We start from the raw sequence: 19,079 nt of genomic DNA on the forward strand, positions 1-19,079 counted from the left end.
AATTTCTTGGAAGAACACTAGAACACTGAGCCCTTGGTATGTGCATGTACACGTGTTATTTTACCTAATGACGTCAGCTCATCAGGTGGAGTCACTTCCAGTAAGTGATAGAAAAAAAGGGCAGCACAACGCAGGTAAGGGACAATTCCTCTCTTCACACAGTCCCAAATATACCAGCCTGGAAGATCTGCTGCTATGCAGCTGCAGCAATTAGGGAAGAGATTAAATATATAAATAGATGGCAACAGAAAGAAAAAAAACAACAACATACATGTAGTAAGAAACTCTATTTCTAAATACAATAACTATAAATGCTTTAAATATACATATAAAATAACTAGTCAATGAGTGCATGCATTCCCATGTGTATGTACTAGCTCATATTTAAAGCTGGGGTATTTGAAGTTTTGGGGCACCTGATCTGAGTTGAGCCATATCTACCACCAAAGATTAAACATTTAGCCTTTAGGTCCTGCTCAAATAGCAAATTAATAGTCTAATTCAATAGATCAGAATACAGGTCACATAAATGGTTCTATTAAATCATACAGAACAGAGTGAGGCCTCCTCTATGAACTAGACTAGCTAGGTGCCACATTCCGACACATTTATTTAGTGAAGGTAATATCTCCCCATTTACTAAACAAGATAGGCAGGAAATAAGGGGAGTTGTTTCCAAAACCAAACAACCCTTTAATAGTTTCTAATACATTGTTACAGTAACGTTGTTAGAAGTTATTTTATATATATATTTTAAGACTCAGAGCTTCCACCCAACACCAGAGATCTTCTGTATAGGTGACAAGGTGGAAAAATACTCCAAAGATATTTTAGTTACAGGAAGAAAAAAATGGTCCTACCACTACAGCTTTGCGGAGAGAAATGACATGATTGTTAATCACTAGAGTGGACTCTTGCATTTAGTCAATACTAAATAGATCAAACTGTCTTTAATGCTATGAAAATCTGATTTAAAAGGGGGTCTTAAACTGTAACTTATATCAGAAAGAATAAAACGTTACAGTAAATCATTATTTCTGCACAGCAGTGAGTTCTGTTGAAAGTTGAACATGTCACCCAATGCAGCGCTATCACAGTGTATTTAGCCTTCACTCTGATTCTTAAAGGACATTCAGATTCCATGTACCTGTGACTGTTTGCGAAAGGTGTACACAAGGGTTCATTGGTACCAGCTGAAGTTAGCTTCTACTATCACTGAGACATACTTTTGGGTGTTGTGAAAAGACCTTACACCATGGGATGCTCTACTTCATCATACATAACTATCTATCCAGAAAGCACAAGTCCAAACTCAGAGTATTGGTGTACTCACCCATTGGTAAGCTGTGAAAGGTTCTGGCACAGACTGGCTGCATTACGTGCTTCTTCACCCTCATTATGCATTGCTGAAGGCACAGTGTCTGCCGAGAGATTGGACATACAGAAAAATCAACATAAGAAGAATGGAGTTAGGCCAGGCCAACACATCAGGCCAACGGGCAATTGGGTCGATGGTCAGGATGATTTCCCTTCGTCCCGGACCATCCCCGATTGGCTGTACACATTGCCTGATGTGATCTTGTTTCATCCTTCATTACACTGCACTGGGTCACACAGGATATTTTCTGATTGACCATGCAGCATGGCCAACCAGCGCCCACTCGGCCATACACATTAGGTGATATGCATGATTTGTCTTTCCGATACAGGAAATCATGATGATATCGGCCTAATGTGTCCCGGCCTAACTCATTATAAAGTGAGGTGGCCATGTGCTTTATATCTGTATAATTGTATAATTAGCCGACTTCTTAATGAGCTGGATATTAACCATGTGTCTGTATAAGGTGAGCTCTCTCTTATACCCCTTTTCCACTGTCGCTTAAACCCAGGTTATTGCTGTGATAACCCAGGTCGCGGCTCAGTGGAAAAGGGTTAATCTGGGTCCAGTGGCCCAGGAATCCAACCAGGCTAGCTTGCAGGGTTGGTCCCGGGAAGGACACGGATTAAGAGGCAGTGTAAACAGGTAAGGCGGGTCATCCAACCAGACAGCCATTTACAGCATGGAGAGATCCACAAGGATGCTGCTTCCTGCAGGGGTGACAAAGATTTGGGGAGTGGGGCCAGTGACATAAGGGGTGGAGCAGGATTCTCTACTGCTGCCGAGACTCCTGGCACCTCTGCACCCGTGTGCAGTGTAATCCAGGTTGGATGTACGGTGAAAGGAGTCAGTCCCTGTGTTTCAAATCTCGGGTTAGACCTGGGATTTAGGTGAAAATTAGGAATTTAATACCTACTGGTAATTCCTTTTCTCATAGTCCGCAGTGGATACTGGGGTGACATTAGTACCATGGGTTATAGATCGGGTCCACTGGAGCCTAGCACTTTAAGAAATCATTAGTGTGTGCTGGCATCTCCCCTCTATACCCCTCTAGCAGACTCAGTCTAGGAAAACTGTGCCCGAGGAGACGGACATACCATGAGAGAAGGAATAACACAAAAGCGGTGAGATAACGAACCAACACACAACAGTAACAAAGGATAGCAGCGCTAACCAGAACAGAGGAGAGCAACGTTAACCAGAACAAGGATAGCAAAACTAACCAAACATGGAACAGGGACAGCAACACCAGACCCAAACAAGACCACTTACAACCAGGTAAACAGGAACATGAAGCACTGAGGCGGGCGCCCAGTATCCACTACGGACCACGAGAAAAGGAATTACCGGTAGGTATTAAATTCCTATTTTCTCTAACGTCCTAGTGGATACTGGGGTTACATTAGTACCATGGGGAAATCCCAAAGCTCCTAGAATGGGTGGGAGAGTGGAGAGACCCCTGCAAAACCACCTGACAAAACTGAAGGTCATCTCTGGCTAAGGTGTCGAACCTATAGAACTTAACGAATGTGTTCGAACCAGACCAAGTAGCTGCCCGGCACAACTGTAAGGCCAAGATGGCCCGGGCAGCCGCCCAGGAAGAACCCACCGACCTTGTGGAGTGGACCTGAATAGAACTCGGTAGTGGCAATGAAGCTGAAGAATGGGTTTGTTGAATGGTTAACCTGAGCCAATGAGCAATGGACTGCTTAAAAGCAGGACATCTAATTTTGGTAGCGTCGTAAAGGACAAAAAGCGAGTCAGATTTTCTGTGACGAGCAGTCCTCTTGACGTAAATCCTCAAAGCCCAAACAATGTCCAAGGACTTTGGAGCAACCGATGCATCAGACAGCACCGGAACCATTATCGGTTGATTAATGTGAAAGGCCGATACCACTTTCGGTAAAAACTGCGGACGAGTACTGAGCTCTGCCCTATCCTCATGAAATATCAAATATGGGCTCTTACAGGATAAGGCCCCCAATTCAGAAACCCATCTGGCAGAGGCTAAAGCCAGCAACATGACAGTCTTCCAACTAAGATATTTTAATTCCACCTTTTGCAATGGTTCAAACCAATACGACTGAAGAAAGGTCAAGATCACATTGATATCCCACGGAGCTGTGGGAGGGACATACGGAGGTTGAATGCGAAGAACACCCTTCAAGAATGTCTGTACTTCCGGAAGTACCGCCAGCTGTTTCTGTAAGAAGATGGAGAGAGAGACGAAATCTGAACTTTGATGGAGCCTAAGCGTAGGCCCATATCCACTCCTGCCTGCAGGAAGAGCAGAAAACGGCCAAGTTGAAACTCTGGAGAATATTTTCTACCCTCACACCAGGAAACTTATTTCTTCCAGATACGGTGGTAATGTTTAACGTGACCACCTTATGGGCCCGGACCATAGTTGAAATAACCTTGGAGGGAAGACCTTTTCTGGCTAGAATCTCCCTCTCAACTTCCAAGCCGTCAAACGTAGCCACAGTAAGTCTGGATAGACGAATGGCCCTTGATGAAGAAGGTCCTTGAGAAGCAGCAGAGGCCAGGTATCCTCCAGAGACATGGTTAGGAGGTCTGTATACCAGGCCCGTCAGGGCCAATCCGGGGCAATCAGAATTGCACGAACTCTTTCCCTTTTTAGAACTCTGGGAATGAGAGGGATTGGGGGAAACAGGTACACGAACTGGTAAGTCTATGGCGCCGTCAGAGCATCCACCGCTGAAGCCTGCGCATCCCTTGTCCTGGAACAGTAACGATGGAGCTTCTTGTTGAGGCGAGAAGCTATCAGATTTATCTGTGGACAGCCCCACCGGTGAACCAGTTGTTAAACACCTGAGGGTGAAGGCCCCATTGCCCCGGATGTCTGCTGAGGAAGTCCGCCTCCCAATTGTCCACACCTGGGATAAATATGGCTGAGATGGCCATTGCGTTTGTTTCCGCCCAGAGGAGTATCAGAGACACCTATCACATTGCGGCTCTGCTTCTTGTTCCTCCATGTTAATTTATGTAAGCCGATGCCGTGGCGTTGTCCGACTGTACCTGATTGGCCTGATTTCGGAGAAGACAGGAGGCCTGCAGAAGAGCACTGTAAATTGCCCTGAGTTCCAGAACATTTATTGGGTACCGAAACTCCGATCCTCCACCAGGTGAGGGACTTGTAGCCACCATAACAGAGAGATCCGTGCTTTTGGCGACAGAGCAATAGTCTGGTGCATGTGCAGGTGAGACCCTGACCATTTGTCCAGCAAATCCAGCTGGAACGGACGGGCATAGAACCTGCCGTACTGGATTGCCTTGTAGGAGGCCACCATCTGGCCCAGGTCTGAGCACTGAGCGGACCATAGCCTGGATTGTCAAGGCCTTGTCCATGGGGAGGAACACCTTCTGAGAAAGTGTCCAGTATCATTCCCAGGAACTGAACTCTAAGACAGTTCCAGGTGAAACTTTTGGAAATTGAGGATTCACCCATCTGTGAGAAGGCGAGTAGCCAAGTCAATGCTGTGAAGCAGACATTCCCTGGACTTCGCCTTTATCAGGAGATCGTCCAAGTAGGGAACTATGGTGACTCCCATTTTGCGTAATTGCTGCATCATCTCCGCCAATACCTTTGTGAATACCCTTGGAGCTGTGGAGAGACCAAAGGGTAATGCCAGAAATTGGAAGTGGCGGTCAAGTATAGCGAACCGTAGGTAAGCCTGATGAGGCCATATTGGGATGTGTAGATACGCGTCCTTGATATCCAGGGATACCAGGAATTCCCCCTCCTCTAGGCCAGAGACCACCGCCCTTAGGGATTCCATCTTGAACTTGAACACACGCAGATACGGGTTCAGAGATATGAGGTTCAAGATTGGCCGTACCGAGTTGTCCTGCTTCGGCACCACAAACAGGCTGGAAAAAAATCCCCTGTTGTGTAACGGAGTAGGTACTGGAACAATAACCCCCGTTAGTAGTAGTTTTTGAATGGCATCTTGCAAGGTAACCCTTACTACAAGTGAAGCTGGTAAGAATCTGTGAGGAGGTAGTGCTTGAAAGAATCTGGGAGGAGGTAGTGCTTGAAATTCCAACCGGTACCCCTGGGATATAAGATCCCTCACCCAGGGGTCCCGGGCAGGAGTTCGCCCACACATGGGCGAAGTTTTGAAAGCGAGCCTTGCTACTGGGGCCAACCGTCACACGGAAGGCTTAGTGAATGAGGACCCAGAGGCTTGGCCCAAATATCCAGCAGCCGCTGGTTTACAGAACTTACCTCGATTTCCTCTGGCAGCAATTGAGGCTCCTCAGGCTCTGCCTCTAAATCTGGCCACACGAACGGACTGCAGAGAAGGCCCAGGGTAGGGACGTCTAGTCGTCGCTTGAGAAATCCACTTGTTCAGTTCTTCCCCAAACAAGGCCTCCCCTGTAAAAGGAAGATTCTCCACGCCTTTCTTGGAAACGGCATCCGCTGACCATAGTTGCAGCCACAGAGCCCTGCGAGCCAAGACCGCCATCGCTGTGGCCCGGCCATTGATGAGGCCTATTTCTTTAATTGCCTCACTCATAAAATTCTAAGCATCCTGGATATGATGCAGTAGAGTCATGATCTCTTCCTGGGGTAGTATGTCAAATCCCTCTATTATATTATCAGACCATTTTACCATGGCCCTTGTAATCCAGCCGCAAGCAATAGTGGGCCTTTGTGCTATGCCCACCGCCGTATAAATTGATTTGAGTGTAGTCTCAATTTTGCGGTCAGCTGGGACTTTGAGGGAGATAGCCCCAGGTGCAGGCAGCACAATTTTACGTGACAGCCCGGACACTGAAGTATCCACGCACGGGGGATTTTCCCATACTTTCTTATCCTCAGGAGGGAAAGGAAAAGAGTTTAGTAACCGTTTGGGAGTTTGGAATTTTTTGTCAGGATTAACCCATGCCTCCCTAAAGAGAGAGTTTAATTCCTTGGAGACAGTGAAGGTGGCAGAAGATTTTGGTTTCACATTAAAAAACAATTCCTCTTCAGGATTAGTCTCCTTATCCGGTATGTTGAGGACTTCTCTAATAGAATAAATCAGAGCCTCAATACCCTGAGACAGAGTTTTGTCACCTTCCACATCCACCTCCCCTTCATCCAGATCTGGCAAATCAGTATCAGATTGGAGCACCTGTGGGAGTGTGCGTTTGTGAGAGACCGACGAGGGGGGGATTGGGGGGGGGGGGGGGGGCTGAGGAGACTGTCTGTGGTCAGCAGCCTTGAACAAAAACTCATCCACAGACTTTTTTTTTTTTTTTTTAAATAATTTTATTCATGGAATCACAGATGCAAACAGATACCAGCAGATAGTGGTTTTAGCAAGTTATATTGCAAATATAGCATAACATTTGGTAGTTATAAAGATAACTGAAAAAACAAACAGTGACCCATTTTTGACCCAGAGAGCGGGTGGTATAAAATAGAAAAAAGGCCAGTCAGTAGCGCAGCTAACTGACTAACATTAAAGAGCAAGAGTAGAAGAAGATCAGGAAGAAAAAAAGACAGAGAAGAAGAGAAGAAAGAAGAGGAATAGACAAAAGAGAATAGGATAGAGTTCGCGGGAGGGTCCCATCAAATATGGTGCAGGGTATCACAAATTAAAGGGTGAAGGGGCATGCTGGGTGGCCAGCCATGGACTCCAAATTTTCTCGAATGACTTAGAGGAGCAGTTTATGATGCTAGTCATGTAGTCCATGCGGTAAACGTACCAGATACGGGCAATTATAGATTGCATCGAAGGCGGGATAGGGTTTTTCCAATCTGCAGCTAGTTGACATGTTGTACTATATGTCGTAACAATTTATTTTGAAATTTTGTTAGAGTTGGTAGGTTTAAGGGGAGGAGAATGTATTTAGGGTCAGAAGGAATGGAAATCTGTAGCAAGTCAGATATAAAGTTGATCACGTCCCTCCACATGTGCGCTATTTTAGGACATGACCACCATATGTGTAGGAAAGAGCCCTCTGCGCCACATCCTCTCCAGCACCTATCAGACATATCTGGGTACATTTTACTCAAGCGAGATGGTACATAGTACCATCTATATAATAATTTATAGATATTCTCTTTGATTCTAACGCAGATAGAGCTAGACGTCGCGTTACCCCAGGCCTCAGACCATTCCTCGTCATCTAAAGCCGAGCCTAGATCCGTTTCCCATGCTCTCTCATGAGGATCACGCTGAGAGGAAGTGTTCCCAGTGAGAGTAGTATATAAGAGGGAAATTAGGCCTTTGGTTGAGTGACGCCTGAAACATATAGTCTCAAACGTGGTCAGGGGTCTACTAGAGAGGACGCGGCCTGTTGAGGAGTGAAAATGTCTGAGTTGTAAAAATTGATAAAAATATCTAGAGGGAATATCAATAGTTTCTTGAATCTGAGAAAACTGTGGAAAACTAGTATCCCTAGTAATATCATTCAGATATAAGATACCTCTATTTTGCCAAGGGGCAAACAGTGATTTATGTGTACCAGGAGGGAATGCGGGGTTATGTAATATTGGGATGATAGGGGATGGAGCTGGGGCCAAGCTATTGGCAAAGTCCCAAATCGTTAGTGAGCGGGAAACTACAGGGTGGGATGCTATAGTTCTGGGGCGGCAGGGTTTCGAAAGCCAGAGAAGAGAAGAGAGAGTAGAGAGACCCATTTCGGCAGCTTCAATAGATACCCAGACCCTTCTAGATTCGGGGTTACACCATTGTACGCAGTGTGAGAGCTGTGTGGCTAAGTAATATCTTCTAAAATCTGGGATGCCTAGACCGCCACTAAATGTGGGGCGCTGTAAGTTTCAATTGGACGCGGGGACGCTTATTCGCCCATATGAATTGTGACGTATGAAATTGTAAGAATTTAAAAACAGATGGAGGAATAAATATCGGGAGGGTCTGGAACAGGTAAAGTATCCGAGGGAGCACGTTCATCTTCACCGAGTTTATCCTACCTATCCAGGAGATAAAGAGACTAGACCAAGAAGTCAAATCTGATTTAATTCGATCTAAAAGCCTAGGGAAATTAGCTTGGTAAAGTTGATGATGGCTATGCGTTAGAAAAATACCTAGATATTTAATCTTTTGCTTGTGCCATAGAAATGGAAAGGAATTTTCCAAAGAGAGCTTAATCGGGCCGGGGATATAAAAATTCAATACTTCAATCTTACTCGTATTAAGTTTATAACCTGAATGTTTAGAGTAGAGGTCTATCTCAGAAAGGAGCGGCTGTAACGACTGAGATGGGGATCCTAGAGATATTAGGACATCATCAGCGTATAACGCAATTTTATGTTCAGTAAGGCCTACCCGCACTCCAGCTATATCTATATTAGCTCGGATCCTTGCTGCCTGTGGTTCCATAACCAGGGCAAATAGCAACGGGGAGAGCGGGCATCCCTGTCTGGTGCCGTTAGTGATATTGAACGCGGAAGAGGTGAGGCGATTAACAGAAACCGTGGCAGTAGGGGATCTGTAAAGCGCCGAAACACCTTCTAGGAATTTGCCAGAAAAACCCATCCTCCGGAGTACTGAGAAAGCAAAGGGCCAGGAGATTCTGTCAAAAGCCTTCTCGGCATCTCTTGCTAACAACAACGAGGGTAGCTTCTGTTTATGGATAGAGTGAATCAAATCTATGGCTCTCCTGGTATTATCGGAGGCCTGGCGGCCAGAAATGAAGCCCACTTGGTCCGGGTGTATTAGTTGTGTAAGTAGGGGAGCTAAGCGGTTGGCTAAGATTTTAGCGTATATCTTAAGATCTACGTTCAGCAAAGAGATCGGGCGATAGTTGGAACATCGCGTTGGATCCCGCTCTGGCTTCGGAATCACAATAATGTCAGCTTGTACAGTCGCTGGTGCAAATGATGCTCCCTCTAGAACACTATTAAAGAGTGAAGTAAGGTAAGGAGCCAATTCCGTATGGAATGTTTTGTAATATTGAGCAGTAAAGCCATCTGGACCAGGGGCAGCTGACGACCGCATAGATTTGATAGCGGCAACCGTCTCTTCCAGCGATATATCCGCATTAAGGAGAGAAATCTGTTGCTCTGTCAAACCCGGCAAGGGGGCACCCAACAAATATGAACATGCTCCATCTGGGCCATCGGAGGGAAGAGGGGGGGCAGGGAGATTATATAAGGAGCTATAATAGTTCCGAAATTCCTCCACCATCAACTTAGGATCATAAGCGAGTGCATCTAATGTAGAAGAATGTAGTTTTTCTATCAGTCCCATAGCTCGCTTACTTCTTAACTTATTAGCTAAGAGACTATCTATTTTATCCGCATTATCATAACATTTTTGACGAAGCTTCTGCAGTATAGCTGCTGCTCTCCGCGATAAAAGGGTGTTTAACTGACCTCTGAGGTTATTTATCTGGGAGAGAAGGGAGTCGCACGGGGCAATTTTATGTTGGGCTAAAAGCGCAGTAATTTGAGATTCCAATGAGGAAACTTCCTGTGCTGCTTTCTTACGTATGACTGAGGCCTTAGACATGAAGTGGCAGTGAATAGTGGCTTTATGTGCTTCCCAAACTAGGCTAGGAGAGACTTCTGGGGAGGCGTTTTCCTTAAAAAAAAATTTAGGTTCAATTTAGTGTCTGAGACAGTGGAGGGGTGCGAAAGAAGAGTATCATCAAGACGTTATTTACGGGACTTATTAGGGGTTCCATAGAGGTCGTCCAGGATATATACTCCTGCATGGTCCATCCATGAACAGGGAGTGATGCCTGAATCAGATATCAACGTCGAGAGTGAGTGAGATACATATATCATATCTATTCGAGAGTAATGCTGATGAGGTGCAGAGAAGTGGGTATAGTCTCTAGCGTTGGAGTGTTTAAGACGCCAGGTGTCTCGTAAATCAAGTTGCGTGAGGGAGGATGTCAATGTGAGGGCAGCATCAGACGGGGATGCCTCCTTCTTAGTTTTAGGAAGAGTAGATTTATCTAAGAAGGGATCAAGAACAGTGTTAAAGTCCCAACCTAAAATAATGTGGCCTTGTGCTACTCTATTAAGACGCAAAAAGAGTGTGCGAAAGAAACGGGATTGGTCTTGATTAGGGGCGTATACAAACACGAGCGTTAGAATATCAGTGCGGAGCGTACCAATCACTATCAGGTATCGGCCGTCAGGATCAGCTATGGTTGTAGTGTGGACAAATGGAATATTACGGTGGATCAATATAGCTACCCCCCCTTTTTACAGTCAGCAGAGGCAAAAAAGGTCTGGGTAAATGGCTTACCGTGGAGTTGAGAGTGAGTACCGGTGAAATGGGTCTCTTGGAGGAAAACTATATCAGCCTTCTCTCTCCGACAGGCGGACAACATCACTGTACGTTTCTTGGGAGAGTTAAGCCCGTTAACATTTATAGAAAATAGTTTAAGCGCCATGTGATACCAAAGAACAAAAGAGAAGCGGTGAAAACCCGTCCCGGGGAAGAAGGAAAAGGAAAGAAGAAGAACAGCAAAAAACAAGAATCAGAAATACAGAAGAGGAGGAAGTGATAGAGAACCCATACGGGAGAAAACCCTGAATTATAGGGTCCCAATCAAGGGCCGCTACACAAATATTAAACATCATATTTTGAAGTAGCAAATAAAGGGAGCACGGGGGTAATGGGAACAGCAAACTAATGCAGGAGAAGCGGGTCCCCTGGACCGCAACAGTTGAGTCGGCCGAGCCGAAGATAGCCAATAATGTAACCCAAAATTTGAAAAACAATAAACAAAAACGTATTGTGTCATAACCAACATAAAAAAAAAGAAAAAAAAAAAAGACGTGCCTTGGAGCTGCTCCTGCACGGCGTCCTTAAAAAGAAGATATACCCTGCCGTTTAGCCCACCAGGTTCTCCCACGCCACCTGTTGCCCCTCTGCTGCGGACGGGGGACTGGAGGAGGCGGGTTGCGGAGCCGGGGGACGCTCAGAGCGTCTTTGCGGGTTGCGGCCCTCTTCCCTCCACACAGCCAGGACCTCTAGTGCGCTGGGCGCCGGCCGCGGGTTTCCAAGGCGACGGAGCGGAGCCTCCCGCTCCGTTCGTGCCCGCGACTGAAGCGCTGCCTCTCCTGCTCCCCGGAGTGTGTTACCTGGTGATCCAGGTCCTGGCCTCCCCCTGCACACAGACAGCATTCTTCCTTCACGCACGGAGCCCACACACTGGATCCCTGGGGTTGCTTCCTCGGGCAGTGCATCACCCGGCGGCCATCTTAAGTGTGGGAAACACTACTGGAACAGCCTGCAATTCTACCATTCTCCTGCCTTTCAAGCTTTGTGGCTGGGGTAAGCAGGTAAGGACAGACGAGTGTTCTGTCTTCCCATATTATATGCCCTTCAGCTATATTTCTATTTCTGCTTTATTTGAATTTTTCTCATTATGCTTCTCCCCCTCTGGGGCTTTGATTTCTACATATAAGCGGCTATTGCTACTGGGTCTATTTTGCTCATTGGACCGGTCCGCAGCGGTTGTCCTAAGGCTCCTTTCAACTACACCACAGGCTGGCCTATCTGTGCAGCTATAGAAGGAAAGGAAAAGAACGAAAAACAAAACAAAAAAACAGCAGACCATCCTTAATACATAGAGTGGGAGCTCCCCCAGCTGGTGCGCAATTATATTGCAGCTACAAGTTTGTCTGCATCTTTTATACCTTGTCATACCCTACGGACCCTTTTACGCCATAAGTTTCTCATAATGGATAAGTACATGGCTAAAACTTCCAGAAACCCCCGCGGTTCACAAGCGAATAAAGGCCGGGGTCGGGACAACATCCCTACAGATAGCCCTCAGTCACCGGCATCTGGTCCTAATAATAGTCTTTTGCGATGCTCATCACTTACTACAACAACGGATTCTGCCAAATCCTTTACAACGCATGAGATCACTGACATCTTGGCCTCCCTCTTGGATCAAAAATTGGCTCCATTGAAGGACTCATTGGATTCTGCCCTTACCCAGTTGAATCATCATGACCAACGTTTGTCGGAGGCGGAGCAAAGAATCTCAGACCTTGAGGATGATTTAACAACAGCCAAAACGGCCCTCTCGGAACAGGATAAAATAGTGACGTCCATGCAAGAGAAACTCGAAGATTTAGAGAACAGAAACAGAAGAAGTAATGTGCATCTTATAGGGCTCCCGGAATCGGTGAAACCTTACGAACTGATGAATCCGATATCTCAATGGTTGCCGAGGGAATTGGGATGTGTATCGGACTCGGAATCCGTGATGATTGAACGTGTTCATCGTATTGGTCCAGACCGACAATCTACCAAAGATAGGCCCAGACCGGTCATCATGAAGTTTTTAAATTACGCTGATAAGGTTCGTCTGCTTGATGCCTATAGAAATCGTTCCTTTCTCAAATACCAGGAATCCAAGATTCTTCTTTTTCAAGACTTCTCATATATGGTGGCTGCAAAGCGACGAGAGTTTTCCCTAGTATGCAAACGCATGTTTGAGATGGAGCTTCGATTTGCATTACTGTATCCTGCTAAGCTGAGGGTCATACATTCAGGAAAAACTTACTTCTTTGACACTCCGCAAGCTGCAAGTAACTTTGTGGATTCCTTAGCTTCTTCCCGCTCGTCCAGGATGGACGATGCGGATTGACACTATAGAATTGCATTGTGATGTCATCTTCTATTTCTTGAACATTCAGTTTACAGTTGATCATATTTGATTTGAAACGTATTAGATCTATTTCAGGTAGTTTAGTGCCTAGATATGATGTGCTGTTTTGTAGCATTTGTTGGATTCTTTTTCGGGACCAACCATCCTATAGAAAATCTTCAGTTCAGTCTTCCTTTTTTCCTCTTTGGCTCACTTGCCCTCTTTTCCTTATTCTTATTCTTTGTCTATGACTCACTGATCTCATTTCTTCTTTCTCTTCTCATCTTTACTCAGCTTTTAAAATGCTCTAGTATTAGATGGCCCTCTGGTTCGAAATCCCTACTGTTCTCGTGGTATGATTGTGTCCTGCAATGTTCTGTTGGGATGCGACCCAGTCGGAAATCCTCCTGGGTTCATATAATGTTAAAAAGGTTTATTGTAATTGTTGAAATTCTAATTGAGGTTGACACACGTGATATATCCCTATTAATTGTGATGTGTTTATACTCCCCCCTACTGGTCAGATTTTCTCTATCCCCTTCCCCGCTCGCTGGGACGGGAAAGGGCTCCCTAAAGAGAGAGGTTAATTTTATGACTTGGCCTAGGGTTGGCATCGGTTAAATGGCTGCGATTATTAATCCCCCTAAAAAGTTAAAAACAGCTCTTAAACTAGTTACTTGGAATGTGGAGGGCTTAAATTCTCCTATAAAGAGAAAGAAAATTCTGACCCACCTAAAACGTTTACGGCCAGATATTGTTTTCTTACAGGAAACACACTGGAAAATTTCTGACCCTAATGTGGTACGGGATTCATGGATAGGAGACTTTAAAACGGCATCTTACACATCTAAACAACGGGGGGGTCATGATTATTTTTAGCAAATTTCTGGTTTACAATTTTAGTGACTGCTTAATAGACCCGGAGGGAAGGTATTTGTTTTTGAAAATGACTGTACATGGTATGCCTTACACCTTAGCTAATATTTATGCTCCCACGGGTACTAACGCCTACTTTTTCACAGATATCTATGCAAAGTTAAAAGACTGGGCAGAGGGCGCAGTCATTTTGGGCGGGGACTTTAACTGTGTTCAACTGACAGGATTAGACAGAACCACCTCCGCAACCGCCCATGGTTCGATCGCCCCCCCCCCCCCCCCCCCCCCATCGCTTTCTCTATTGACCAACTCGATGAGATTATGTGATCCCTGGAGGTGCCAACATCCTGATTCTCGTGAGTATACATTTTACTCACATCCCCATCACTCCTCATCCAGATTAGATTATTGGTTGATTTCGGATGCCCTTTTGCAGCAGGTAGTACACTCCCAGATAGATCCCATTCTCCTTTCTGATCATGCTCCGGTGTGGTTCACTATAAAGTTGGACACTCCTATACCACAATCCTGCAACTGGAGGTTTCCGGCCTATATGGAAAACTCCTCAGACTTTCGCCTGCATTTTTTGAATTACAAGACTGATAACATTGAACATGCGGAGGACATAAATCTGTTTTGGTCCACCTCGAAGCCGGTAATACGGGGCCAGATTATGGAGTATGTCTCCAGGAGACGCAAGGCACTTAACATTCACTTAAAAGATCTTAGTCAAACTTTAACTAAAGCTTATAATGTACTTGTTTCACACTACTCACCTGAAAATCGCCAGGCCTACCTTGCAGCTAAACAGCAATATGATGCCCTATGTACCGAACGGGCGAGTTTCTCTCATGATATCCGTAGGAACAAGTTTTTTTTAGAACTGGCAATAAATCGGGCCGGTTATTGGCAAACTTAGTTCGGTCGTGCTCTGCTCCTTCACGTATCACTCAATTGTATATTGACCCTACTTCTACTGTTATGGATACTCCTGCTGTCTCTGAGGAATTCTTACGCTATTACCAAACTTTATATCAGTCTCCTCCTGATTATCCAAAGGAGGGACTGAGGTTTTTGGAAAAGGCGGGATTACCAGTACTAACGGAGGAGGAGAGGGAGTCTCTAACGGCACCGGTCCAGGAATCGGAATTATTATCTCTAATCAAATTGTTAAAAAAAGGGAAATTCCCTGGTCCGGACGGGTTTGGGGCAGAGTACTACCGAATGCTTACTACCCATTTGACACCACACATGCTAGCTCTTTTTAATTCATTGTTGCGAGGAAATCCGGCTCCAACCGGTTTCGATGAAGCTAGAATAGTGGTCTTTCCGAAACCGGGAAAAGATCCTAAATATGTACAATCCTATAGGCAGATTTCCCTGCTGAACCAGGACTTGAAACTATTTACCAAATTATTAGCGTTTCGACTTCAGCCCATCTTGCAGCGAATTTTACATCCTGCTCAAAATGGGTTTGTCCGAAACAGAACTTCAGTACATAATATACGTACTTTGTTGGCAGCGATACATAGCTCAAATCAATCAAGAGTGTCGAAAAGCCCTTATAGTCAGTTGTGATGCCGATAAGGCATTTGACCGCGTCTCCTGGTCTCATATACTGCGAGTCCTACAGGCCCAACACTTTGGTACGGAGTTTGTCAATGTTTTTAAAACTTTATACGCCACACCTCAAGCATTTATTACGATTAATGGGTTAAATACAAAATCATTTCAGCTACATAGGGGACGAGACAGGGTTGCCCCCTCTCTCCCTTGTTTAATTTGGCTTTAGATCCGCTCATACATTAATGAAGTGTCCTGGAAGGGTATTGCAGTGGGCTCTCATACCATAAAAGTATCCGCCTTTGCGGATGATCTTTTACTATATTTCAGCGATCCTATAACATCTTTTCCCTCACTATTGACTACTTTGCGGAATTTCAACTTAATATCAGGATTTTTGATTAATTTCGATAAGACAGAGGCACTGGCGTTGGGTGGAGATGCGAGGGGGGGATGGGATGGTGCATTCCCTTTCAAATGGGCGCATAATTACATAACATATCTGGGTATACGTGTATCATCTAGTCCCTCGGAATTGTATTCTTTAAATTTTTCTTACTACATTAATAGGATACTTGAGGACTTTACGAGGTGGCAACACCTGGGATCTCATATTTGGGTAGGTGCCATTTATACAAAATGGTGTCTTTCCCGCGTTTGCTTTACCCAATACAGATGCTCCCATTCTTGTTATCCAAAAAGGATATCTATACATTAAATAAAGCCATTACTAAATTTATATGGGCGAATAAACGTCCTCGAATTGCATTGTTTAAATTAAAACAACCACCCTCACTTTGGGGAGTCAATCTCCCCTGCCTGGAAGATTACTCTTTAGCGGCTAATTATAGATGTGCCTTGGACTGGATAGGTGATGGGGACAATTTTGTTAACAAGGAACTAGAACAGGCTTTGCTCCCTAGTCATGATTTGCTAAAGATATTACATTTCCCGAATTCCTCCATATCGCAGGATATAAAATCAATTCCATTATTATATGCTCCCTACAAGGCATGGCATCACATTAGAAAACGTTCTAAACTCACTCTGACACAATCCCTGTTCCAGCCTTTATTAGGGAATTCGGCTTTTCAGGGAGGGGAGGCAGGTGAGACTATACACAGTTGGCACCTCCAGGGACTCCGCTCATTATTTCAATTTTTAAATGATGACTGCTCAGCGGTATTATCATTGTCCCAATTACGGGATAGATACCCGACTTTACACTTCCCTTTTTTTGTGTATTTTCAAATGTGTAGCTTTGCAACATCTGTTTTAGCCCACTCACAGCCCGCTGATCTCGCTTTTCCACTGGATGGAATAGTACGACGACGTCTAGACTCCCCTCACTCTACATCTTTAATATATACTTATATCAGACGAAAGATTGACTATACTAAAACCACCACGGGCATAGCTAAATGGAAAGACGTCTTTGCGGGAGTAGATATACACACGATTATTAAATGGTCTAATTTGCTCACTAAACAGTTGGTATCTTCCTCGTATGCAGAGATGCATTTGAAAATTCTGCACAGAGCTTATTATACTCCTCGACTGCGGTTCCTTACTGGGGCTGCAGATGACTCCTTATGTTTTAAATGTCGATCCCCTGATGCTGATATTATACATTGTTTATGATCTTGCCCAGTTATACAATCATTCTGGGATCTGATACAGATGTACATTAAGACCAACTTAGGTATTCCATTTACATTAACAATGGCATGGGCCTTCTGGAACTATATAGAACCCCAAACCCCTGCACTAACCAAGGATATACCACTGCTCCTGGCTCGCATCACAGCTGCAGCAAAGAAACCAATACTATCCCAATGGATACAAAAAGACCATATCCCTATTTCTCTTATGTTGCCCCGGTTATTACTCCTATTCCAAATGGATTGGACTGAATGTTCTTTAGACGTCGAATCCCGTGCTGCTGGGTTTTTTGAGATTTGGCTTCCTTTCTTACTCACATTGCCTATTGATACCAAAGAGAATATCCGTAAGGTGATTAGATTAACAACTTGGTATAATGTAGCAACTCTTACTGATGGGTCGCCACCGTTTTAGTTTCTCTAAAGGGGATTCTCACTATTGGATATTTACCATGCCGCCCTCATTCACTGTCATGCTTTGGCGTAGCTGTTCTGTGTTATTATATTATACTTCATGACCATTGGGGAATTTTGTACTGTGTTTCGCAGTATTTTACAATTAAACATATCACTGTGATGAACGGACAGGTGTGTCAACTGTCCGCCTTTAATGTTTCATATTGTATTATTACATGTGTGTTACATTTCTTCTGTTTAATAAACACAATAAAAAAAAAATAAAGGGGGGGGGGGGGGGGGAGAACAAGGGAAACAAGGGGAGACAAGGCAAATGGGAAAAGCCCAGCGTAGTAGTTTCAGGCTAGGTGTAACACATGACAAACATTAAAGCTTGGTGAGCAATATAAGAGCCCATGACAAGCACTTTAAAAGATGGAACATGATAGCAAGAGTCTCCTCTTATCAGGAAACACATTCCTAAAGTGTTGAGAACTGTCCAAGTGTAGTCAGAAAGAGTTTGCCAAAATCAAGGAGGGTCATTGGTATCGTTGCGGTGACGAGTTACCCTCGTCCATTCAGGTGGAGGGATCTGGGAGCGTCGTGACCCAGAGGAAGAGGCAGACCCACCATCGGGTGACGGTGCAGGGAGGAGACCAAGTTTAGCCAACAGATCCTGACCTTGATTCAAGGTTTTGATGGAGTAAGTAGAATTGTTCGCTGTAACTTGTAACATGAAAGGAAACCCCCACCTGTATCGTATTTGTTGTTGGCATAGTATACGAGTAACAGGCTGGAGGTCCCGTCTCTTTTGAATGGTGGAGGGGGCCAGATCCTGAAACACTTGCAATTGCATATCGCGGAAGTCGATCACTGGAGAGTCTCGTATTGACATCAGAATACGTTCCTTTGAACGAAAATAATGTAGACAAACTATGACATCCCTGGGCGGCTGTGTCGGGGCTGGTTTCGCTCGGAGCGCTCTGTGGGCTCTATCACAAAGACAATCAGCATCTGAAAGGTCAGGTAAGACGTGCTGAAAGAAGTCTTTCAGGAAGGATGGTAGTGCAGAGCTAAGGATTGATTCCGCCACATTGCGGATGCGCAAATTGTTACGATGGGAGCGATTCTCTTGATCTTCTTGACGTTCTTTGAGGTCCTCCAGCTCATCATGGAGTCTGGAGAGCTCCGAATCAATACGTTGCTGGGAGCGGCAAAGGTCGTCTGTCTTCGATTCAAGAGCGTCCGTACGATTACTAAGGGCCGTGAGATCAGATTTGAACTCGGAGATAGCTGTAGAAAGTTCTTGCTTAAAGGCGGATTGTACCCCTTCAAGTAAACTGGTCATAACTGCTTGGATCTATGGGTCAATACCCACCTCCGATGAGCAGGGGGAGGAAGGAGAATCTGTGAGCAATGCAGGAGTTGGGGGGCCCTTAGATTTTTGTCCCAAAATTTGTGGGGGCCTGCGTGTTTTTCTTGTTTCTTTGCGCCATTATGGGAAAGTGAAGAGGGAAGGCGGGGTATCACATATATGAAAAGAGACACAGACGTTGTTTGTCGGATGTATGTTAAGTAGAAAAGGGAAAGGTATAAAGAAAACT

General features: G+C 44.9%; 1 protein-coding gene across 1 annotated transcript in view; it reads right to left on the reverse strand.

Annotated features, from left to right (window-relative positions):
• Positions 1-19,079, reverse strand: part of UBR1 (ubiquitin protein ligase E3 component n-recognin 1) — a 296,661-nt gene that overhangs the window by 30,048 nt on the left and 247,534 nt on the right. Inside the window, exons 40-41 of the mRNA XM_063947658.1 lie at positions 1,334-1,421; positions 65-201 (exon numbers count right to left, since the gene is read on the reverse strand). Coding sequence (XP_063803728.1) covers positions 65-201; positions 1,334-1,421 — 225 coding nt within the window. The remainder of the gene's footprint in view (positions 1-64; positions 202-1,333; positions 1,422-19,079) is intronic.

This window comes from Pseudophryne corroboree, chromosome 12 (assembly GCF_028390025.1).
Source record: "Pseudophryne corroboree isolate aPseCor3 chromosome 12, aPseCor3.hap2, whole genome shotgun sequence".
Lineage (NCBI taxonomy): Eukaryota > Metazoa > Chordata > Amphibia > Anura > Myobatrachidae > Pseudophryne > Pseudophryne corroboree.